The 24,738-nt window shown below is 40.3% G+C and overlaps 1 protein-coding gene and 1 pseudogene across 3 annotated transcripts in view; one reads left to right on the top strand and one right to left on the bottom strand.

Moving 5' to 3' along the window:
- Nucleotides 1-24,738, top strand: part of STX8 (syntaxin 8) — a 162,256-nt gene that overhangs the window by 101,298 nt on the left and 36,220 nt on the right. For all 3 annotated transcript variants that reach the window (XM_044983249.1, XM_044983248.1, XM_044983247.1), the window contains exon 7: nucleotides 2,900-3,001. In XM_044983249.1, the coding sequence (XP_044839184.1) occupies nucleotides 2,900-3,001 (102 nt within the window). The remainder of the gene's footprint in view (nucleotides 1-2,899; nucleotides 3,002-24,738) is intronic.
- On the bottom strand, nucleotides 11,852-12,026 carry LOC123347081 (annotated as a pseudogene).

Below are 24,738 nucleotides of genomic sequence, written 5' to 3'. Positions count from 1 at the left end.
AAGTCACCACCTGCCAGTTGGCACTCCAGCAAGCCCAGAACTTATATGAAAAGATACTGAATTAAATTTATTAAGACCTTGATCAATAGCAGGGAAAGTGCAAGAAGTGTAACCAGAGGAAGATGTGCTGAAACCTTATGCAGTTTCTGGCTGCTGTCCCTCGGCTAATTTGTGCTACTTGATTTCATTCATTTGTCACATGAAACTCATTCCTAACTGCAGGGTGGAAATCAGTTGAAATGTAGAGGATTCACACATCCAGAAATAAGTAGTGTGTGTTCATTTCTAAACAAAATCTAGAGGTGTCGACCATTAAGAAAGTGATCTGAATTCGATTTCTAGTTGGCAGGGTGAATTCTGAGGAAATTTTAAATGGTGACGTGGTCTTCTTTAAGGTCCATGAGGATAGCTTTGTACCGTATGCCTAGATCTTCAAAATTGGGTGTGTGTAAGTTTCGGCACCCTCTTCTGGAAATCTCAACCCAGGCTTTTTACCTAGTTAGGTTTTTAGGGCAAGGATACATCCAGTGAGTGCATGGGACTGGGCAAGGCTTGGCCTGGAATTTCGTTGTCCCGCTGTTAAAAAGTATATACAGGAGAGTCCTCTTCTAGTTAATCAGCATGTTGTTTTTGTTTTGTTTCTTCCGCCACCAAACAGCTTGGCTATAAGTAGAATTGCCATTTGTACATTGCAGTGTATTGAAACAATGTGAAACTTCCATTTTGTCCTGCTGCAATCACTGCAATGGAAGTAATGCTTGCAGAAACATTGACAAAAACTGCAATTGTGTGCCTCTTAAATAAGAATATATAGGAACAGCCATGCTGGGTCAGACCAGTGGTCCATGTAGTCTAATAGCCTGTCTTCTGACTGGTCAGAGCCAGATGCTTCAGAGGAAATTAAATAGAACAGGGCAATTATCGAGTGATCCATCCCCTGTTGTCCAGTCCCAGCTTCTGGCAGTCAGAGGTTTAGGGATACACAGAGCATGAAATTGCATCCCTGACAGTCTTGGCTAGTAGCCATTGATGAACCTATCCTCCATGAAATTATCTCATTCTTTTTTGAACCATTTATACTTTTGGCCTTCACAACATCCCCTGGCAACGACTTCCACAGGTTGACTCTGCATTGTATGAAGAAATACTTACTTATGGTTGTTTTAAACCTGCTGACTATTTAATTTCATTACGTGACCCTTGGTTCTTGTGCTATGTGAAGGGATAAATAACGCTTCCTTAGTCACTTTCTCCACACCATTTGTGATTTTATAGACCTCTATCATATTCCTGTCAGTTGTCTCTTTTCTAGTCTGTACAGTACCAGTCTTTTTAATCTCTACTTATCTGGAGGCTGTCCCATCCCCTAATCATTTTTGTTGCCCTTCTCTCTACCTTTTCCAATTCTAATACATCTTTTTTGAGGTGGGACAACCAGAATGGCACGCAGTATTCAAGGTGAGGGCATACCTTGGGTTTATATAGTGGCATTCTGATATTTTCTGTCTTATTAGCTGTTCTTTTCCTAACGGTTCTTAACATTCTCTTTGCTTTTTGACTGCTGCTGTACATTGAGCATATGTTTTCAGAGAACTCTCCACGATGACTCTGAGATTTCTTTGAGTGGTAACAGCTAATTTAGATCCCAGCATTTTGTGTATATAGTTGGGATTATGTTTTCCAACGAGCATTACTTTGCATGTGTCAACATTGAATTTCATCTGCCATTCTGTTGCCCAGTCACCCAGTTTTCTGAGATCCCTTTGTAACTCTTCACAGAGAGCTTTGGACTTATCTATCTTGTGAAATTTAGTATTGTCTGCAAACATTGCTACCTCACTGTTTATCCCCTAGTTCATTTATGAATATTTTGAACAGCATCCATGAGAGGACCTTCCCTCTTATCCCATGACTCCTTACTTTGCTTAAGAGCCTTCGGTGTGGGACTTCGTTAAAGCTTTCTGAAAGTTCAAGTACACTGTATTACGTGGATCACCCTTGTCAATGTGCTGTTTTGACACCCTCAAAGAATTCTAATAGATTGGTCAGGCATGATTTACATCTCAAAAGCTGTGTTGACTCTTCCCCAGCGTATCATGGTCATCTATATGTATGATAATTCTGTTCTTTTTAGTTTCAACCAATTTGCCTGGTACTGAAATTAGGCTTACTGGCCTGTAATGCCAGAACACCTCTGGAGCCTTTTTAAAAATTGGAGTCACATTAGCTATCCTCCAGTCATCTGGTACAGAGGCTGCTTTAAGCAACAGACTACATACCACAGTTAGTAGTTCTGCAATTTCATATCTGAGTTCCTTCAGAACTCTTGGGTGAATCCCATTTGGTCATGGTGACTTATCACTGTTTAATTTATCAACTAGTTCCAATCCATGGACACCTCAATCAGGGATAGTTCCTCAAATTTGTCACTGAAAAAAGAATGGCTCAGTTGTGGGAATCTCCCTCACATCCTGTGCTGTGAGGACTCTGTAAAGTATGCATTTGGCCTTTCTGCAACGCTTGTCTTCCTTGAGTGGTCCCACTAAGTGTTTGGCAGGCCGCCTGCTTCTGGTATACTTGAAAATATTTTTGCTATTTTGTTTTTGTCTTTTGCTCGTTGCTCTTCAAGTTCTATTTTGGCCTGCCTAATTATATTTGTACACTGGTCTTGCCAGGGTTTTTGGGCCTTTCTACTTTCCTCAATAGGATTTGACTCCCGGTTTCTAAATGATGCCTTTTTACCCAAACCACCAACTTTAGTCTGCTCTTTAACAATGGGGCCATGTTTTTGGTCCTCTTGCTGTTTTTTTGATTTGGGGGGTATACATTTAGTTTGTTCGGAAGTGATGCAGAGAGCATCAGATATTAATTGTTGTGTTTTGCTGCTCCTTTTCCCCAGAGATCATCGATGACCTCACCAATTTGGTAGCAAATACGGATGACAAACTGCGCAGTCAAACCCGGCATGTGAAGATGGTGGACAAAAAGTCAACTTCATGTGGTAGGAAATGGCTTGTGTTACTTCTATACTCATGTTAAGTTCACAGGTACAATTTTATCCCTGGTGCCAAGAAAGTTGTATGTGCTATGGTTCCCCTCTCAAGAAAATTCTTGTTATTGTTAATTGATGAGATTTCAAATGTGGCTGACAAAGGTAACTGTAATTAGGCTCCCGTAAAGTATTTGACTAATTACCACAATTTTCTGATTATAAATATAGCACTATACAAAATCAATGCAGGACACATTAAATGGATTAAAAATGGATAACTGATCTCAAAAAGTAAGTGTAAATGGCAAATCATCATTCAGTGCTGGGAGGAGACATTTCTAGTGAGGTCCCACAGGGATTATATGTTTATCTGATGCCATTGCTGGTGAAGTTTTCAGTTTACAGCCAAATTGGTGGAGTGGTAACTAATGACAGGTGAGTTCTACACAACGATCTGGATCACATCGTAAACTGGGAGCCTCACTTGAACAACATGTATTTTAATACCACTAAACGCAAGGTTGTACGTCTAGGAACCAAGAATCTACATCATATTAATAGGATGGGGGAACTGTATTTTGGAAAGCTGTAACTGAGAAAAGCACATGGAGGTCGTGGCAGAAAATGAACTGAACATGGGCTTGCAATGTCATGCAATGGCTGAGAACAAATGTGATCCTTGGATGAATGTCAAATAGAAGTGGTGATATTACCATTGTGTATGGCATTGTTGAGACCATTACTGGATTACTGTGTTCTCTTGTGATGTCCACAACTTCCAAAAGGGTGTTGACAACCCAGAAAGAGTTCAGAAAAGAAGTACTAGAATGATTTTGAGCTCTAGAAAACCTACCTTATAGTGAGACACTAGAAGAGTTCAGTGTATGTTGCTTAACAGTGAGAAAGCTAGGAGGACACTTGATCACAGTCAAGAAGTGGCTATATGAAGAAAAGATTTTGTTGTTGTTGATAGCGGGTTCTTTAATCTAGCAGGCAAAGATCCACTGGCTGTACAAATTTAGATCAGATTAAGGCATCATTTTTAATAAGGGGTAATTACCATTGGAACAATTTACCTAAGAACGTGACGAGTTTCACTGGATGTTTTTCTATGAGATATTATGCTTTAGCTCAGTCAGAAGTTATGGGTTTGATACAAATTCATCAAGTGATTTTCTGTATGGTCTGTGTTATGAAAGTGGTTAAACTAGATCGTAATGGTCTCTTCTGGCCTTAAATGTATGCGTCTGTGAATTAAATTGACCTGCTTGTTTTTAATCTGTTTAAGTGAAGCTCAGAATGCCAACTATGGATTAGTTTGTCGGAGGAGTACTTGTCCACCTATCCCAACAATTATCAGCTGTGGAAAGAATCATAGATGTGACTGACATTTTTATTTTGTAATTTTTTTGTATGTTGAAACTCAAAATCTAGGCAGTCTAAACAAAATTAAACTTAAAGTAGTATCTGATATGTTTGCTCCTTCCTGCCAATTTCTGTGGTTTTACATTTATTTTCTGTACTGGTGGTTTTCAACCTGGGGTCTGCAGACTATGTCTAAGATTTCCAAATGGGTCCACACCTCCATTCAAAATTTGTTAGTGGTCTGCAAATGAAAAAAGCGTGAAAATCACTGTTCTATATGACCATGGGAAACTGCCAAACTAAATGACAATTCAGGGGAAGTAGTGAAAATGACTTCTTATGGAATGCTATCAAACAATATCTAGTATATCTAATAATTTCTCAGCTCTTAGATATATTTCCCCCCTTTCTGAAAGTTTCTTAATATACATGTAGGATCCAGACAATGTTGCACGATAATTTAATCCCTCCCCAACAATTAAGGTAGCAATTGTGATACAGGTTTTGAGAGTAAGAGGCTGTAAAACTGGAAAATTAGGAGGATCCACAGACTACCCTCTTACCTGTTTGCATTGGAAAAGAAATTCTTTGGGTGGAGAGGTCTGCCTGCTGCAATATTGCCCTTTTCAATCTACCCCAGTGGGTCTTCCTGTGTTTGCATAATAATTTGTGCATACATAAACAATATACTGGCATCAGCTAGCTAGTTACTCTTTGACTGTCTGATCATTAGGTTATCTTGTAATAACTATACTGGGCAGTACATACAGTAGAACCTCAGAGTTATAAACACCTCGATATGGAGGTTGTTCGAAACTCTGAAATGTTTGTAACTTGGAACAAAACGTTATGGTGGTTCTTTCAAAAGTTTACAAGTGAACATTGACTTAATATAGCTTTGAAACTTTATTATGCAGAAGAAAAATGCTGCTTTTTAACTTTCTGTGATTGTTTTATTTAAATTAAGAAAGTTTCCTTACTTTGCATATCCTTTTTTAAACTCTCCCTTTATTTTTTTTGTTAGTAGTTTACGTTTAACACAGTACTATAGTGTATTGGGAGGGGAGGGGTTTGTTTGGTTTTCGGGGTCTCTGCTGCTACCTGATTGTGTACTTCTGATTCCAAATGGGGTGTGTGGTTGACCGGTCAGTTTGTAACTCTGGTGTTTGTAACTCTGAGGTTCTACTGTAGTTCTAACATGTTACTGTTAGCATTTCTCACTCATTCTCCCCCACTGCCAATCATGCCCAGCACCAAAAAATGTTAAAGTCAGAAAATGTTTTTAGTGTTGTTGTAGCTGTGTCGGTCCCAAAATATTAGAGAGACAAGGTGGGTGAGGTAATATCTTTTATTGGACCAACTTCTGTTGGTGAGAGAGAGAAGCTTTCGAGCTTCACACTGTTCTTCTATGGGTTTGAGAAAGGTTGTGTTTAGCTGTGACCATCTGAGTACTTTCCCCAGGGCTGAAGAAGAGCTCTTACTTTGCCCACTGTGTCTCTCTAAAGTCAGAAAAAGCTCGCAAATGAACATTAGCTTTTCTAAAGAACTTACCTTATAGTGATACCTCACAGGTATCTTTTCAAATCAGTTTTAGCAGTATGGGGCCCGATTCTGAGCTCAGTGACACTGGTTTAAATGCAGACTAACCCATTGGTTTTCAGTAGTGTTACTTTGGATTTATCAAAAAATAATTGTGATCTTTGTATGAAAACAGTATCTTTGTTATTCCAACTCCTATCTGTTGCTGTGTGTTGTGCCTCATTTGAAATCATAATGTCTTTTTCTGACAACTGTCCTTGCAGAGGATTCTGACTTCAGCTGAGGAATAATCTAAGAGCATAATATAATCTATTAGTGCGTTTGACATGGCATCAGCAATATCCGTATTGTCGAAGAACGTTAGCAGCCAATGTAGTAATAAACCAGAGAATCCCTGATGCAATCAGAACTTTAAATGAAGTTCACACACAATCTCAATGTTTCTGTAGCTGTCCTATTTCTGTGAACAGAATTTCAGGTTCCTTAATGGACTTTGTCTCCAATCAAGGGGTGGGATTTATGCGCTAGTCTTGTCTATGTGTTGAGAGAGAACTGGTTTTAAATGAAGAGATCTGTTGATGGGGGCTGTTGCAAAGAGCTGCTACTTTATTTTTACTGTCTCATTGGTCACGTACAATTGAGATAGAAGTATTAAGGGTTTTATTTTATTTGCCTTGAATTTGGGGGTTTTTAAACACATCAAGTGGAATTCTCAAAAACACTCCACGTTGGTCGGAATATAATCCTAGTGAGGTCAGTGGTAAAACTTCCTTTGACTTCAGTGGGGTCAAAATTAGGCCACTGTTGAGTGCTTATGAAAATCCCAGCCTAGATTCCAACAAATTATGGCCTGTTGTCATTTTGAGTGGATCCCCTTGGAGGCCCAGTGACCCCCATATTGAAGTCAATGACAAATCTCCCATTGATTTCAGTGGGTTCGTGATTGAGCCCTTCATCAGGGTGCTGTTTCTACTGAAATTATTGTTGACAATCCTCTATCTTCCACAAGCAGATGATGTTTATATGCTGCTTGGCTCTGTTTCATTTCCATATAAGTGTATGCCAATGGAGGATAGCTGATGACACTTTCCACTTCCATTTCCATTAAGGAAGTGTTAGCAGTTGTGTTGTCATTCAGCTTTTACCATAATGTTCACATAAACCATTGATCAAGTAAATAAAAAGCAACATAAGAAATATACTATTGATGCTTAGCAAGTTGGACAGCACAGGAATGGCTTAGTGCAAAATATTTGCTTTTATAATGGAATTATTCCATAAAATGCTGTGGTCAGGTTTTCAAAGAAGAATGTGCTAAATTGCATCACTGTTTCTTTGTATTCAGAACTCAAAAGCAGTCTCAAATCATGATCTTTATACATTTGATTTTGTAGGCACAATAAAGTACATACGCAGTTTATTATACCAATTTTGGGAAATTTTGGCTCTAAGAAAAAAACCTTAAATATGACTTTAAAAATATTAAGGGTAAAATTCAAGTTGAGATGCTTCAAAAAAATCTCAGACTGGAGGTTTGAGAACACTAATGGAACAGGTTAATTTTGCATCAAAATTAACCTGTTCCATTAGTGTTCTCAAACCTACAGGCACCAAATAATAAGGTCTTATGAAAGCTAGTATAGAGGTCTGCTGTTCAGTTTCACTTGTATAGATAAAGTTAAACACTGAATTTGGGGATGGGGAAGAGAATATTTGTATTGATCTAAAATGGGTCCACTGAATAACAAAGTGGATTAATAGTCTGATTTTTCTGTTTTGTTGTTGTTTTTTTGTTTTTGTTTTTTTTGGTAGAACTCAAGGTTAGACTCTAGTCCTGACCAAGGTCATTAGATAAGTGCCCTAATGGGATGAAGTTTTCTAAACAAAAGATGGGAGGGGATTGGAGTCCATGTGATCCTGTACCATTTCTCATTCAGAGGACACTCCTTGGGTGGTCTCCTATAGCAGGCTCTTGGAGTAGGATTAAGGAGAAAAGGCATATTTCTTAAGGAGGCAGCAAGGAATGGGATGGCTTCTTCGCAGTGAAAGAAAGTGCAAAGAGAGAAGTAAGTTTTATATTTCTGACATCATGGTTATATTGTCTCATTCTTAACAGTGGTCTGGGGAGGAGCCTGTCTTCGGCATTGTTACTCAGGACTACTCTGAACTTCCAAGATAATAAGAAGCAACCATGAATGAATTTACATACCAGTTGTGCCCTTGGCAATCTTTCTACCACTGTAAAATTAGATCTAATCAGAGAAGTGGTGGTCGGTCAGGGTTTGTTTCACTTTTAGATTTTCTCCTGTTCCACAAGGTGGCGTTGCAATCTAATAGCCTTTCTCTAGGAACTCATTTGTTGATGGACCCAGTTAGATGTGTGTCTAGTGTTCATTTCACTTATCTTTTGATAAAGGTTTCTGAAGAAGTTGAAACTATGACTCTAGCTACTGTAGAGCAAGTTGGGAACAGGCTTCCTTTTTATCTTAACCAATCACCAATGAATTTGAATTTTAATGCTGCGTTTTTGCCAAACTTGCTAATTTGTTTTTAGTTTTCAGGAGGTTTCAATTATTTTAAAGTAGAGTAGCCTGGATTATATAAGGTTTCTTCTAGAAAGTAATGATTCATGCAGACTCTGGCCTTTTCCTGCCAGACTCTACGATCCCTCTGTTCTCAGTAATAGCTATTTTTGCCATGAACTTAATTTGCTTTATAAATTATGGATGACAGTTACTCAGGTTTGTTCCTCTGACGTACATTGTTTGTTTAGATGAGCAAGCCTCCATCAATTTATTTATTTATTTTTAGAGCAGTGGAGAACTTGGTCTAGTGTGACATTAAATCAACCTTTCCTGCAGTCTGTTTCTCAGAAAGGTTACACCAATATTCTTCCCGAAAGCTGCATTGGTTCTGAGTCACCTGTCCATGCTTGAAAGTGATTAGTTTTCTTGGCCTGGTGAGTTGTACTTTCTGTGTGTGTGTTTTTCCTCTTGAGTTTCTTCCATTTTTAAGAAATTCTGTCTGGAAAGGTGTTTCGTGTAAACCACTGAGACAGAATGCTACAAACAAAAAGAAGTTTATTGTGTACAAAGTGCAAATTGGATCAGCAGCACTGCTCCCTCCACAGGGTGGTGTGGGACAGGGAAATCGAAGCCTCCACTGTCCTGCGGCTTAGCACTAATGTTAAAATCGGTGTATTCCATATAGCAATGCCATGTTAATCATTTCTCATAATCAAGGAATCTGAACTTCCACTGCAATGTAGCTAAAAGACTGCAGCATTGTATTTGATGCAGGGATGGATTAGAAGAACCTAGTTTATGCCATTTTTACACACATGGGCACACGCACAATCAGTTATGTATGGCAGTTACTCGGGTTTGTTCCTCTGATGTACAAAATATAACAAAAGGCAAGTAAGCTGCAACATGAATGGAGGTTCGGTTCAAGTTTTAGCTTTCTTGTCTTTTGCTGTACATCGGCTCTATACAGTACATGGTTTCCTTCTTGTATTAGAAACGTCATCTGCGCCTCAGTAATGCATTCCTTCTCTAATCTGTTTTGTGTTACTTTATGTGAAAATAGACTGTAACCGAACAGTAAAGCATCTACGTACAGGTTTTCCTTGTATATAACATTTGCTGCAGCTTTCTGTAGCAATGCTCACAAACTGTACTGCTCACAATAGAGAGGAAGGATGGTTCGCTAGCCTAGGACTTGGGAGACCTGACTTCAGTTCCCTGCTCGGCCCTGGGTGACCTTGGGCAAGTCCCCAAGCCTCACTATACCTCCGTTCCCTATCTGTGAATGCGGACAATAGCACTGCCCTGCCTCACAGAGTTGTGTGAGAATGCATACATTAAAGATTATGAGGTGCTCAGATACTATGGTGCAGGCAGGCAGGTAAGCATCTGTTTCTGTAGGGTGCACTGTTAGGATGTTCAGACACTATTCATTTATATTGCAGTAGTGTCTAGAGGCCCCACTCAAGGAGCAGGGGCCCACTGCACACATGATAAAAAGGCAGTCCCTGCCCCAAGGAGCTTACAGTCTAAAATGACAGCAGCAGGTTCATCTAAAAGTGCAGTGCAGAATGAAGAGCTGGAGGTACAGGAGCAGTGACAGGAAAGGTACCTGTTGTGGCAAATTGACATGAATGATTTGTCACAACATTCACAAAGGAGGGCAGAGAATTGATTCAGGAGTCAGAAACACGTGTTCCAAGGGATGGAAGAAGAAATAATGAAGGGGATCACTCAGGGGTCACACCAGAAGAAAAACTAAGGAAAGGGGTTTAGAATTAATTAAATTTAAAGTCTGGGTTAAAAGTATTTCCAGGTACCACACCTCTCTGGTTGTCCTCCCTGCCAATTTCTGTGGTTTTACCACCACACTTGAAATGCTTTCACAGCAGTAGGGAAGAAGAAAAGACCCATGCATGCATGAGGGGAAACTCACTGGCTGCTTGCTGTACAGGTGGAATGTGAAACCGATAACAGGAAAAATGCTGTCAAATGGAGACTGTATACTGGGGAGAAAAGGAGAACAACATTTTCTTCTCTAATCTTTTGGAGAACTAAAAAATAAACAGAAACAAATGGGATGGGTGGATTGTGCTGTTCAGGGCAGGAAAATGTAAGGTAATGAGGCAAGGCACAGATTTCAAAACACAGTACAGTAGAATCTGAGTTACGAACACCAGAGTTATGAAGTCAACTACATACCTCATTTGGAACTGGAAGTACACAATCAGGCAACAGCAGAGATGGGGGGAAGCAAATACAGTACAGTACTATGTTAAACATTAACTGTTTTAAAAAAAGAGAGGGAAAGCAGCATTTTTCTTCCACATAGTGACATTTCAAACCTGTAGTAAGTCAATGTTCAGTTATCAACTTTTGAAAGAACAACCATAATGGTTAGTTCAGAATTATGAATATTTGAGTTATGAACAACCTCTATTCCCAGGGTGTTTGTAACTCTGAGGTTCTACTATACATTTTCAAATCTATAGATTAGCAGCTGCAAAACGTAAATCTATAGTAGGATCTAGGGACAAGAGTGGATGGCTCTCAAACCTTTGGCACAAACCTAGGAAGCAGCTGAAGCAAAGAGTTCTGGGTTTATAAATAAAGGCATTGAATTCAAGTCGAGGAGAATATTCTAGTGCAGCATCAGTGACTGATGAGACTAAATTTGAAGTAATGTATGAAATTCATCCAGGTCATCTGATTTAAAAGTATCTGATGGAGAAACAGGTACACTGGATCACAATCGGAATAATTAATTGGAATGGAGAGAACTATGTAGAAATAAAGTGTTGAACATAAGTATGTAAATAAAAAATACAGAGTAATGCATACAATGCACTACCCTGGGCAGTGACAGGAGCAATGTGAATGAGTTACTGGATACAGTTTGTAGAACAGTTAGTTATGACTAGAGCTGGTTAGAAAATGGGCTTTCTTCCTGGGTAAAATTTTCCTTTTTTTGGTTGGAAATTCAAATATGGAAATTAGAGCTGTCGACTAATCGCAGTTAACTCACGCAATTAACTCAAAATAATTAATCTCGATTAAAAAAAAATAATTGTGATTAATCACAGTTTTAATCGCACTGTTAAACAATAGAATACCAATTGAAATTTCTTAACCTTTTTGGATGTTTTTTCTACATTTTCAAATATATTGATTTCAATTACAACACAGAATAAAGTGCTCATTTTATATTATTTTATTACCAATATTTGCACTGTAAAAATGATAAAAGAAATAGTATTTTTCAGTTCATCTCATACAAGTACTGTAGTGCAATCTCTTTATCATGAAAGCACAACTTAAAAATATAGATTTTTTTTTTGTTACGTAACTGCACTCAAAACCAAAATAATGTAAAACTTCAGAGCCTACGAGTCCACTGAGTCCTACTTGTTCAGCCAATCGCTAAGAAACAAGTTTGTTTACATTTACGGGAGATAATGCTGCCCACTTGTCACTTGAAAGTGAGAACAGATGTTCGCATGGCACTTCTGTAGCCAGCATTGCAAGGTATTTATGTGCCAGATAAGAACATACCAGACATCACACTGGTAAGAACAGGTACTACACTTGATCTGAGCAACATGTATATTCCCATTCATGCTTTGGCCACCATTCCAGAGGACATGCTTCCATGCTGATGACACTCGTTAAAAAAAAATGTGTTAATTAAATTTGTGACTGAAGTCCTTGGGGGGAAATTGTATGTCTCCTGCTCTGTGTTTTACCCACATTCTGCCTTATATTTAATGTTATAGCAGTCTCGGATGATGACCCAGCATGTTGTTTGTTTTAAGAACACTTTCACTGCAGATTTGACAAAACACAAAGAAGGTACCAATGTGAGATTTCTAAAGATAGCTACAGCACTCAACCCAAGGTTTAAGAATCTGAAGTGCCTTCCGAAATCTGATAGGGACGGGGTGTCTGGCATGCTTTCAGAAGTCTTAAAAGAGCAACACTCCGATGCGGAAACTACGGAACCTGAACCATCAAAAAAGAAAATCAACCTTCTGCTGGTGGCATCTGACTCAGATGATGAAAATGAATATGTGTTGTTCTGCACTACTTTGGATTGTTATCAAGCAGAACCCATCATCAGCATGGACACATGTCCTCTGTAATGGTGGTTAACGCATGAAGAGACATATGAATGTTTAGCACATCTTGCACATAAATATCTTGCAACACTAGCTACAACAGTGCCATGCGAATGTCTGTTCTTACTTTTAGGAGACATTGTAACAAGAAGCGGGCAGCGTTATCTCCTGCAAATGTAAACAAACTTGTTTTAGCGATTGGCTGACCAAGAAGTAGGACTGAGTGGACTTGTAAGCTCTAAAGTTTTACATTGTTTTTTATTTTTGATTGCAGTTATTTTTTGTACATAATTCTACATTTGTAAGTTCAACTTTCATGATAGAGATTGCACTATAGTACTTGTATTAAGTGAATTGAAAAATACTATTTCTTATTTTTTACAGTACAAATATTTATAATAAAACATAAATATAAAGTGAGCACTGTACACTTTGTATTCTGTTGTAACTGAAATCAATATTTTTGAAAATGTGGAAAATATATATAAATAGTACTCTATTGTTTAACAGCATGATTAATCACAATTAATTTTTTGAATCATGCGATTAATCACGATTAATTTTTTTAAATTGCTTGACAGCCCTAATGGAAATACTTCATCTGAAAACCTAAATAATTCACAGGATGACCTAATCTTTGATAGCAACACCGCATATTTTAAAGGCATAAAACAATGATGGGGGTCTGGAGAATGGAGTCTCTGGGACTCATCTATAAGGTATAAATCACACACTCTATAAGAGCTCATAAAAGTTAGGCCCATTTAGTGAGCAACAAGTGGTCAGATTTTTCTGGGGAGGGAGGGTGGAGCACACTATGCCTAGGAGAGTAAAGGGTGGGTGAGGCAATAGACAGAAATTGGTGCAATAAAATATATTACTTCACCCACCTTGTCTCTCCAATAGACACCTAGTTAATTACATTTGCATATGCAGCTGTTCAAATAGACTGAACTTCACCAGTGCTTGTTCGCACCTAGCAGATTTAGAGCAGCTGTTGGCAACCCACATACCGCTAGACTTGTACAATCAGCCTAAACTGAGACGCTGAGCACGTACCTCACCCAAGCCGTCCATCATCCCAAAAGGCCAAGTAATTAGTTATATTTGAATATAAAAAGGCAAACTTGGAATTGTCTGAAATAGCCAGGGGTAACTGCTTACAGTTTTGTTTCCAAGGATACATCTCAGGATTAAATCACCAATTTGTATTTCCAGAAATAATGCCGAAACGTGTTCATTGGTAGGTTATCAGAGTCAGAGACTAACTTGATTGTGCCCATTCTTTCATAGCATGGGTGGTGGCTTTGTGTGGGGTTTTTTTTATCATGGCTTCCATGTCATGACTTTGAATTGCTTAAAAAAAAGTCGTAATTAACTATTTGCACAAAAGTAATTTTTTTAATGTTATGATAGGATTTTGAAATGCTGCTTCAGTCCTTTGCTTCTCAGCTTGCGGTAGACGGGAGAGTCGTGGAGACCACATTGTGTGTCCCTCAGAGGACTGAGCACCTTGTATTCTTTTCAAGGCAGATGTCTCTACCCTTCTTAACTGGAAGGTGGTGGTAAGGAACTAGAAGAAATAATCTTGGAACCACTAGCAGTTATCTTCGAGAACTAATGAAGGGCAGATGAAGTCCCACAGGACTGGAGATGGGTCAGTCCTGGGTCTGGTATTATTCAGTATTTTCATTACCGACTGGGATAATGGAGTGAAGAGTGTGTTTATAAAATTTGTAGATGACATTAACGTGGGAGGGGTTGAAAGCACTTTGGAGGAAAGGATTAGAATTCAAAACAACCTTGACAAATTGGGGAATTGGTCTGAATTGAACAAGATGAAATTCAATAAAGACAAGTGCAAAGTACTTCATGTAGGAAGGAAAAAATCAAATGCACAACTACAAAATGGGGAATAACCGGCTATGTGGTAGTACTGCTGAAAATAATCTGGGAGTCATAGTGGATCAAAAATTGAATGAGAATCAACAATGTGATGCAGTTGTAAAAAAACTAATATAATTCTGGGGCATATTAAGAGGAGTGTTGTGTCTATAAGGTGTGGGAGGTAATTTTCCCACTCTGCTCAGCACTGGTGAGGTCTCAGCTGGAGTACTGTGTCCAATTCTGGGTGCTACTCTTTAGGAAAGATGTGGACAAGTTGGAGAGAGTCCAGAGAGAGCAACAAAAATGACAAAAGGTTTAGAAAACCTGACCTGTGATAGGAGGTTTAAAAAAAACTGGGCATGTTTAGTCTTTAGAGAAAGGAGGAGGGGGGGAGGAAACGTGATAAGTCTCTAAATATGCAAAGGGCTGTTCTAAAGAGGACAAGGTAGGAGTCTGTCACTGAAGATAGGACAGGAAGTAAGGGGCTAAATCTGCAGCAAAGGAGATTTAGGTTAGATGGTAGGAAAAATAAGGTTTGGACAAACACCTGTCAGGGATGGTCTATGTGTATGTTCTGCCTCAGTGCATGGGGCTGGGCTACATGATCTCGCAAGATCCCTTCTGCCCCAGCATTTCTACGATTCTGTGAAACCCACGTTACACTTTTTTTTTAAAGCCCTTTGTGGATGATCACTTCAAAAACACCTATTTCCCCCTTCACATCCTCTTCAGAAAAACGTTTGAAATAATGTTAGTCTTTTATTTCCACTTCCTTGGATGGGCAGGTTTATACGACATAGGCCATAAAAATGGTAAGCAATGTCTGTATTGTAGTTTGCTGAACACTTGGTCTCGCCCATGAGTTAGCTAGGTTGAAATGCCCTTCACCTGTTCATTAACTGTTTAAAAATGTGCATGCCGTGTTAGTTAAGAGCATGGATGAGTTTTTATTTTAGGTGGTGGGGGGAGATCAGTTTCTTGTCTTTCTCATTATCAAGCAGATGCGACTGCTTAGGGCCTGGTTTATTTACCTAATAAACTGGCTCTTGTATCGTCTAGGAAATGCTTACATTTTTCAGCTAAGAAATCCTAGTAACAGGCAAACGGAGGTCCAGCAGTCAGGTCTGGAGAAACAACAAAATGAAGGTCAGTTAATATCGCTGTTCTTCTCTTTCCCGGTGGCCATGACAGCAGAGGTGGTTTATTTGAAGATCCCAGACTCAGAGTCATTGCTTGCATTGTTAGCCTCCTGAGTATTTTAGGCTGTGCCAACAGTTTAGGATATTAATGTATTCTACAGATCAGTGAATGAAGAATTCCTCTGCACTTCTTTCTTCTTTCAATTTTTTTTTTCCGCCTTCTCCATGCACTTTGTTTGCAGTGTCTTTGTCTGGTGGATGTTGCTGGGCATTTCTAATGAGAAAGCAAAGAATTGCTGTGGAGGAGAAGCAGGGGGAGGGTGTGTTTAGCACTTTCAACATTTTAAGGTGAAGTTTTTACAAGATGGTCAGGTGCATAGGAATTCCTCTGGTTTGGGAATGCAAATATACAGTAAAAAGCTCCCTTTTTGACACGTAAAGCTCCTTGATTTGCTTCCAGCAAGGAGAAAATACTATTTTTTTCTCTCTGCAGGATGCTATGCCTCAGTGCTTCTTTAGTATTCACCCCAGCTTCACTACCACAGCCACCTCGCAGCGCACCCTGAGCAGCTGCTAAAAGGGGGCAAAATTAAAGCAATTCCTACTCCTGGTGACTTACTGCCAGGGAATAATTAGGTTCTGTTTGCAAGGAGCCGTTATCACAGGGAAGCTCAGAAAATCTTGGGAGGTGGGGATTCAGTGGAATGGATTTATTGAGACTTTTACAGGATTTATAGATCGGCAGCTCAATGGAAGTAAAAACTGGTTTCATTAAGAGACAGTTATCTAATAATAATGAAGCGGGTCAGGGAAAGGAATCTGAACAGGTTTTTTAATATATTCTGGTTCCCTAGCAGGAATTGTACTTACACTTAGATATTTTTTTAATATATTCTTTGATCCTTCATGGAAATGTTAATGAGACAAAAACGGCTAAAGAGCTCTCCAGACATTGCCCTGCTTTGGAGAAGGGTGGAATGAAACGCAGACCCTGTGGAGGGCTGCTGACACACAAGAAGTCCCTTTGTTTCCTGTATTATAAACCAGAGACATGTCTAAAATTGCAGGGAAAATGAGAGCAGGCTGAAGAGGCTTCACAGAAGGCAAGGCATTCTATATTTAAAAGAGAAAAATTGTCAACTGGCTATTAATGCTTTGGTCTGACGGGCAGTGTACTCTGTGTGTGTTTGAAGTCCAGAATGAAGGTACTCTGAAGATGTAAGCGGGATGCTTTTAGGCTGTCTTTCACTTAGACTTAATTAAGAAACTTTCAGGCTTTGTCTCTAGGGGGCCCATTACGTGTGAAGCTCCAGCCCACTCTGAATAGCCGGCTCAGCCTGGAAAGTGTATACATGCACACTGCTTTTGTGTTGTGTTGACAAACTGAAGACAGTAGCAAGTGCAAGCTTGGCATTGCCAGAGGTCAACCTCTGTTTATAAAAGTGAACCCACATCCCCCAACAGAATGCTAGAGCAATTGTCTGAACGTTCCTCCGGGACCCAAAACTACCCAGCCTTTATAGCCGACGTATATGGGTAAACAAAAAAATTAGTGGGGGGTAGAAGAGGTTTTGTTCCACAGCTTTGTTCATCAGTCTTAATGGTGGGTGGGAGGTTAAACCAAAAAGGGCAAACACTGTTCCTTAAGTAACTAATGCCGGTGTTTTATAGAGGGAGGAATACTACCCTTCAAATTTCATGGGGTTATTAGATGAAATTACTTGAATAACAAACTAATATAGTAATCTTGACCATCACCTAAAAGAATCTAATCTTGCTAACATTAAAGTAAGTGGCTTATTTTAAAGCCTGTGGAATAATAATTTGTGAAACTTTCTCCAGCAAGCTGAGAGCAAGTCCCGATATATATTGAAACTCTCTTCACATGATTTCCTGTCTTCACATCTCTTGGCTGTAATGGACCAGTAGTGACATAGTTTGCATCTTTATTGAAAATGTCAGTTCTGAAAAACCCAGTTTGACTAACACTGATGAAGAGATGGTTATGGAAGCTCATCTGTAGTAAATCATCCCTCTCAATCTTCTGAGGCACAACTGTGGGCCCTGTCTACAACCACAACCCAAAATGAGGAACAAATTATAGGTTGCTAGGCCAGAAAATGTGAAGTGATTGATGATGCATGTCGTGCTGTAAACTTAGATGGAGCTTGACAAACATAGGTAGTCGTGTTCCCTTCCTCCGAGATTTGCAATCCACGTTACGCAAGGCAAGACCCCGTGTACCAGTGCAGGACAGGGAGATGGGGGTGTTTCTGAAGATGAGCAGCAAGTGGCAGGATTGCTTGAAGAGGTGAATTTCAAATAGAGGTTTGAAGGAGGAAACAAAATGGATGCTTAGTAGACAAGGACCAGTAAGATGGCTTCTGATAGAAGGGGCAGTATAAGAGAAGGTACAAAGCCAGCAATCAGAGAGCAGTTTTGATGCAAAATACTTGAGGAGTGCATAGAGCCGTGCTGCATAATGAGAGATGAGACATGGTGAGGAGAGACTGAGGAGTGATTGCATGGGGTGTGGTAGATGAGAACAAGAAGTTTGAATTTGATTTTGCAAGTAACAGAGATCCCCCATTGGAGGTAGTCAAGAAGTGGTGATGTAGTGGATGGAGATGAAGACTCGTAAACTGTGCTGTTTTGAGTAGTTTGTCAGGAGAGAGCTGAGGTTTGATTAATTGAGCCCCAGGTTGTTATGGAGATGATGTCATTAGCATAGAAAACATTATCTGTAATCTCAGTTTAATTCAGTGTTCATAGAATCATAGAATATCAGGGTTGGAAGGGACCTCAGGAGGTCATCTAGTCCAACCCCCTGCTCAAAGCAGGACCAATCCCTAACTAAATCATCCCAGCCAGGGCTTTGTCAAGCCTGTCCTTAAAAACCTCTAAGGAAGGAGATTCCACCACCTCCCTAGGTAACCCATTCCAGTGCTTCACCACCCTCCTAGTGAAATAGTTTTTCCTAATATCCAACCTAAACCCCTCCCACTGCAACTTGAGACCATTACTCCTTGTTCTGTCATCTGGTACCACTGAGAACAGTCTAGATCCATCCTCTTTGGAACCCCCTTTCAGGTAGTTGAAAGCAGCTATCAAATCCCCCCTCATTCTTCTCTTCTGCAGACTAAACAATCCCAGTTCCCTCAGCCTCTCCTCATAAGTCATGTGCTCCAGCCCTCTAATCATTTTTGTTGCCCTCCGCTGGACTCTTTCCAATGTTTCCACATCCTTCTTGTAGTGTGGGACCCAAAACTGGACCCAGTACTCCAGATGAGGCCTCACCAATGTCAAATAGAGGGGAACGATCACGTCCCTCTATCTGCTGGCAATGCCCCTACTTATACAGCCCAAAATGCCGTTAGCCTTCTTGGCAACAAGGGCACACTGTCGACTCATATCCAGCTTCTCGTCCACTGTAACCCCTAGGTACTGATATAGGTTCCTGATATAAAGTATAATTAAATGAGAACACTAAAGTGAATTTAGATTTGAAATGACAGACAGGTGAGAGTTATGGTTATGTCACTTCTATGTGAAGATTACCTGTCTCCGTCTTTCACCTCACCCCCACCTATTTGCCTGTCTGCCTGCTAGCCTGCAGATACCCCCACGCATTTGCATAGCAGGGAGTTTGGTTAATTCTTAGATTGACTCTTTGTGATGCCACATTGCCACTTCTCTCTGTGTCTGGGTGTAAAGGATGAAAGGCAAATCTTCTGTAAAATAAAGGGGCACAGACTTTAGCAGCATCTTTTATTCATTCACCTTGCAAGGTCCACAGGATCAGAGAGAACCACTAACTTCATAGATTCCAAAACAACAGGAGGCCATTGTGATAATCTAATTTGGCCTCCTGTATAACCCAACCCATATAGAACTTCCCCAAAACAATTCCTAGAGCAGATCTTTTAGAAAAACATCCAGTCTTGGTTTAAAAATTGTCAGGTAAGGAGAATCCACTACGAGTCACCTATGGTCAGTTGTTCCAATTGTTAATTACTCTCACTGTTGAAAATGTATGCCTTATTTCCAATCTGTATTTGTCTAGCATCAGCTTCCAGCCATTAGATCACATTATACCGTTTCCCTGATAGATTGAAGAGCCCATTATTAAATATTTTTCCCCATGTAGATACATCTAGATTGTAATCGAGTCACCACTTAACGTTCTCTTTGTTAAGCTAAATAGATTGAGCTCCTTGAGTCTGTCACTATAAGGCAGGTTTTCTAATCCTTTAATCATTCTCATGGTTCTTCTCTGAACCCTCTCCAATTTATCAACATCCTTCTTGAATTGTGCACACCAGAACTGGACACAGGATTCCAGCAGCAGTTGGATCAGTGCCAAATACAGAAGTAAAATTACCTTTCTACTCCTACTCGAGATTCCTCTGTTTATGCATCCAATGATTGCAGTAGTTCTTTTGGCCACAGCATCATACCTGATTGTTCACCACGACCCCCAAATCTTTTTCAGAGTCCCTGCTTACAGGGTAGAGTCCGCATTCTGTAAGTATGGCCTCCATTCTTTGTTCCTAGATGTGCAGTTACATTTATCCATATTAAAATGCATATTGTTTGCATGCACCTGGCTTACCAAGCAATCCAGGTGGCTCAGTATCAGAGACCTGTACTCTTTTTTTCATCATCCGCAAATTTTCAGTGGTGATTTTATTTTTCTTCCACGTCATTGATAAAGATGTTAAATAGCGTAGGGCCAAGAGCCAATTCCTGTGGAACCCCACTGGAAATAGACCCGCTCGATGACGATTCTCCATTTGCAATTACATTTTGAGACCTATCAGTTAGTCGGTTTTTAATCCATTTAATGTGTGCCATGTTAATTTTTTATTGTTTTACTTTTTAATAAAAAAGATCAAGGTCAAACTGCCAGGACCGGAGAGACTTCTGGCCCCATCAGTTTTCTGTGAACGGTGAGAATTTATAAATGCCATATGGTTTCCAGCCCATGCAGGTCTCTTTGTGCTGCACCGCTTATAAGCCCTTTATGAATCCAAGCACACAGAATTTTTTTCATTATAACTCTTTGGACATCTTAATAGTAGACTGCTCTGGAACAATGAGCAAGTGTTGCAGTCCTGCTGAAGTGCTTATACTAAGCACCGTATCAGAACCACAGTACCTGTAAAGGCCATTAGCAGTGAAATTTTTCTTAACATTAAATGCAAAAATTAATTTTAATTCAGCTTCAAAGTGAAAAATCAAGGACTCAAAAGTCAGGAAATTCTAAATTTTGGGTTCTTACAGAAATATTAACTGTACTATATGCTTCATCCTGCATATTTTTTGTCAGATCGTTAATTACATAAACTAGCATATTTAAAGAAAAAACACTGCATATGAACATTAACATTTGAATTTGCTGTTGTCTGTGTGCTGAACTTCTCTACATCTATCTTGTATTATTTTTTTCTTTTAATAACACCTAATAAATATCAGCCTTTAAGCAATGTAGAAAATTTTAGTAACACTTGGTGGAAAAAATAGAATCTAAAATGATTTTTGTTTTGTTTTAAAATGATTATTATGATACCAAAGATCTAACGGGAAAATAACTAATTCTACGTTTTTCTGCTTCTTGCTTTTGGATCTTCTCAAGATGAGGGGTGTGTGTGTGTGTGTGTAAGCATTATGTTCAGATAGGTTTTGAGTTTGATTAATTGTAACTAAACATTTATCACCAATATGTATCATTGGAGGAAACCTGAGGTTTGATTATGAAAGAAATAGGACTGAAGTGCAGAGTTGGAGGGATTCTCACTCTGTCCCTGCATCCTGCCTTTTTTATGTCTGTTGAGAAGTAGCTTGATCCCCAGGACCTTGGTAAATTTTCATATTACTATTATATTCTTCGTTTTAGTTATAGTTCTTACAGGCTATCATTTCTTCTCTCCTCTCTTGGTTCCACATTTGCTTCTTAAACTGTCTTGGGGCTTGTCTACATGGTGAGTTAGTGTGCACTGCAGCACACCAAAGTGTGACTACAGTTCACGAAAAGTTCCTTAAAATGCACTGTAGCAGTGTCCACAGAACAAGTTAGGCTGTGTCTACACTGTGAGCTAGGGGTCTGATTCCCAGCTTGCCTAGAAATAATCATGCTAGCTCTTGTGTGAGTTAGCATGCTAAAAATAGTAGTGTAGCTGCCGTAGCCTGGGCAGAGGCAGCAAAGACATGGGCTAGCCGCTCCTAGTATGCATCCATGAAGTTCAGGTGCATTTGTACTTGGATCTGATTTTCTTCTCACTTACACTGAGTGCAATCGGAAGTAGCTCCATTTTAGTCCATGGAGTGTAAGTTAAAGGAGAATCAGTTAAACAAAAGAAACAGTATTTTTCAATTCTCCTCAAGTACTGTAGTGCAATCTCTTTATTGTGAAAGTACAACTTACAAATGTAGATTTTTTTTTTACATAACTGCACTCATAAACAAAACAATGTAAAACTTTAGAGCCTACAAGTCCACTCATGCCTACTTCTTGTTCAGCCAAATAAATTTGTTTACATTTATGGAAGATAATACTGCCTGCTGCTTATTTACAATGTCACCTGAAAGTGAGAACAAGTGTTCACATGGCACTGTTGTAGCCGGTGTTGCAAGGTATTTACATGCCAGATATGCTAAACATTCAGATGCCACTTTATGCTTCGATTTGTAGGTTGCACTATTTTTTGACTTTTTTACAGTACAAATATTTGTAATAAAAAATAGTAATATAAAGTGAGCGCTCTACACTTCGTATTCTGCATTGTAATTGAAATCAATATACCAGTATTTGAAAATGTAGAAAAACATCCAAAAATACTTTAAAATTGGTATTCTGTTATTGTTTAACACTGCCATTAAAACTGCAATTAATAGCGATTAATTTTTTTTAATCGTTCGACAGCCCTAGAGCCTATATATCTGCCCTGAGGTCAGGTGGTTAGACCCTTGCTTGTGGATTGGCTAGACTCTTAGGACGTGTAGATAATGACCTCGGGACTCATCAGGCTCAGCGACAACTCATCACAGGCAGGCTAAGAGAACTAGAAACCTGAGAACCAAGAGATGAGGGCTACGGATGATGATACACCCACCTGTGAGCAGCCACACTGCAGGGCCACACTCAAGTCGTACCCATGTGTCCACTGCAGTAACCCGGTGAAAGGATTTCTGGTGGTATGTTCTAGGGTTGAGCAGCTCTAGGAATTGTTTCGTGGTGCATTGTGGGACAGCTTGTCTGTCCTTCCCAAGATCCGGTGCAAAAGTATTCAGTCCTTCAGCATAGCAACCTGAAGCACTTCCAGCTCTGCACGCATGTCACTTCTGTCTATTCCAGCCTCTGCCAGAGCATGGATCAGCACAGAGTGACAAACTGTTCCTACTTGTGGCTGCACTGTTAATGCAGCAGGATGCAGTGGAAAGCAGTTCGGCAGTGGTTTGCAGTCCTCAGAAAGTGGAAGTGGCAGTTCTTAGTGAGGAGATTATGCTGACTAGACGATGACATGGCAGAGTGGAACAAGCTGATGCAGGTTGCTGTTGCTGTGGATTCCCCCTATGCCAATGGTCCCCAAACTTTTGAGGGTTGCACCCTCCCATACCCCAGTCCCTGCCCCGCTGGAGCCGGGAGCAGGGCCGCGGCTCCGAGGGGAGGGTTAAGGGGGCCACAGCTGGGGGTAGGGCTAGGGGTGGGGCTGGGCTGGGTAGCACTCCCTCCCTGCCCCCTATGGGGGCTGGCCCAGGTCCATCACACCCTCCCAAATGTTCCTCTGGGCTCCCCTAGGGGGGTGCGTGCCCCACATTTGGGGGACCTCTGCCCTGTGCTGATGGGTGGTTATGGCACAAGACCACAAGCACAGAGTAGTGGGACTACATCATTATGCAGATCTGGGATGACCATCATTGCGACCAGAATTTCCTCATGAGGAAAGCCACCTTCTTGGAGCTGTGTGAGGAACTTGCCTCAGCCCTCCAGCAGTCCAGAAGCGGGTTGCTATTGCCAGACTGCTACAAGTCAGTGGCTAACCAGTTGGCAAGTCAATCGTTGGTGCAGTATGATGGAGATTTGTGAGGTGATTTTTGCTGTAGTTTAGCCATGCGCGGTGGACATTGCTAATATTCCCAAAATAACAACTGGCTTTGAGAGAATGCGACCGTTATGGCACACAGGGCCATTGTTTGCCCACCACAAGGAGCACATCAATATGTCAACCAGAAGGGATTCTGCTTGATTGTTATGCAGGCCTTGGTTGACCATAAAGGCAGATTCATGAACACCAACTTAGGATGCACCAGCAAGGTGCATGATGCCAGGGTGTTCAGGAAATCTGGAGTTTACCTGTTTGGAGAAGAAGAGACATTATTCCTTCAAAATAATATGGCTATCAGTGGGGTGTCTGTGCCTACTGTAACTTTAGGGGACACAATCTACCCTCTGTTGCCCAGAATCCGTACCCCGGTGTATGAGCACCTGGCAGAAGAAGGTTTAATTACATTCTGAGTAGTTGTAGGACAGTAGTAGAATGTGCATTTGGTGCTGCTTACAAAACCATTTGGATGCAAGTGTGCCCAAAGCCACAATACAAAATACTGCCTTAAGAACAAATACAGTCAGCCGAACTGCTAGTCAGTAAAATATGTAAGCAGTAACAACACTGAAAAGTGCTATGTGCATGAAAACTGTCACAATGATACCAGTCTGTGCATTATCATCTCACTGGTAATGGAATTGCACACTGTCAGCATAACCTGTTCTCCCTTCCCCACGCTTGCATGGGGATCGACTGAACAGGGTATATCTGCTCACTTCCATCCTCGGATTGTGTTGACTGACTCATTACCCATCCGTCCCAGAATTGTCCAGTAGCTGCTTTGGCTGCAGGACATACTAGCATGTAGGAGAGTCCACTGGCAACGGTGCTGGTGCAGACACTCGTGTCTGGAGCTTGCTGGTTGTCATGGTGGTCAGCTGCTCAAACCGCTCCCTCTGTTGCCTGCTCCCTTGTCCTTCAGTTGTGCTCTAGGGACTCCACCATCACTTTGTCCTTCCTCTCCTACCCCAGCTGCTCTTATGCAATTCGAGGTGCCTCTCCAAGCTGCACCCAAAGTCACCATGCAGTTCTCACAGCAAATCATCCCTAATCCATTTTCTCCTTCCCCAA

Source organism: Mauremys mutica, chromosome 12, assembly GCF_020497125.1.
Source record: "Mauremys mutica isolate MM-2020 ecotype Southern chromosome 12, ASM2049712v1, whole genome shotgun sequence".
Lineage (NCBI taxonomy): Eukaryota > Metazoa > Chordata > Testudines > Geoemydidae > Mauremys > Mauremys mutica.
The sequence above is the reverse complement of the archived record's forward strand: the minus strand, read 5'-3'. Positions and strand labels throughout refer to the sequence as shown.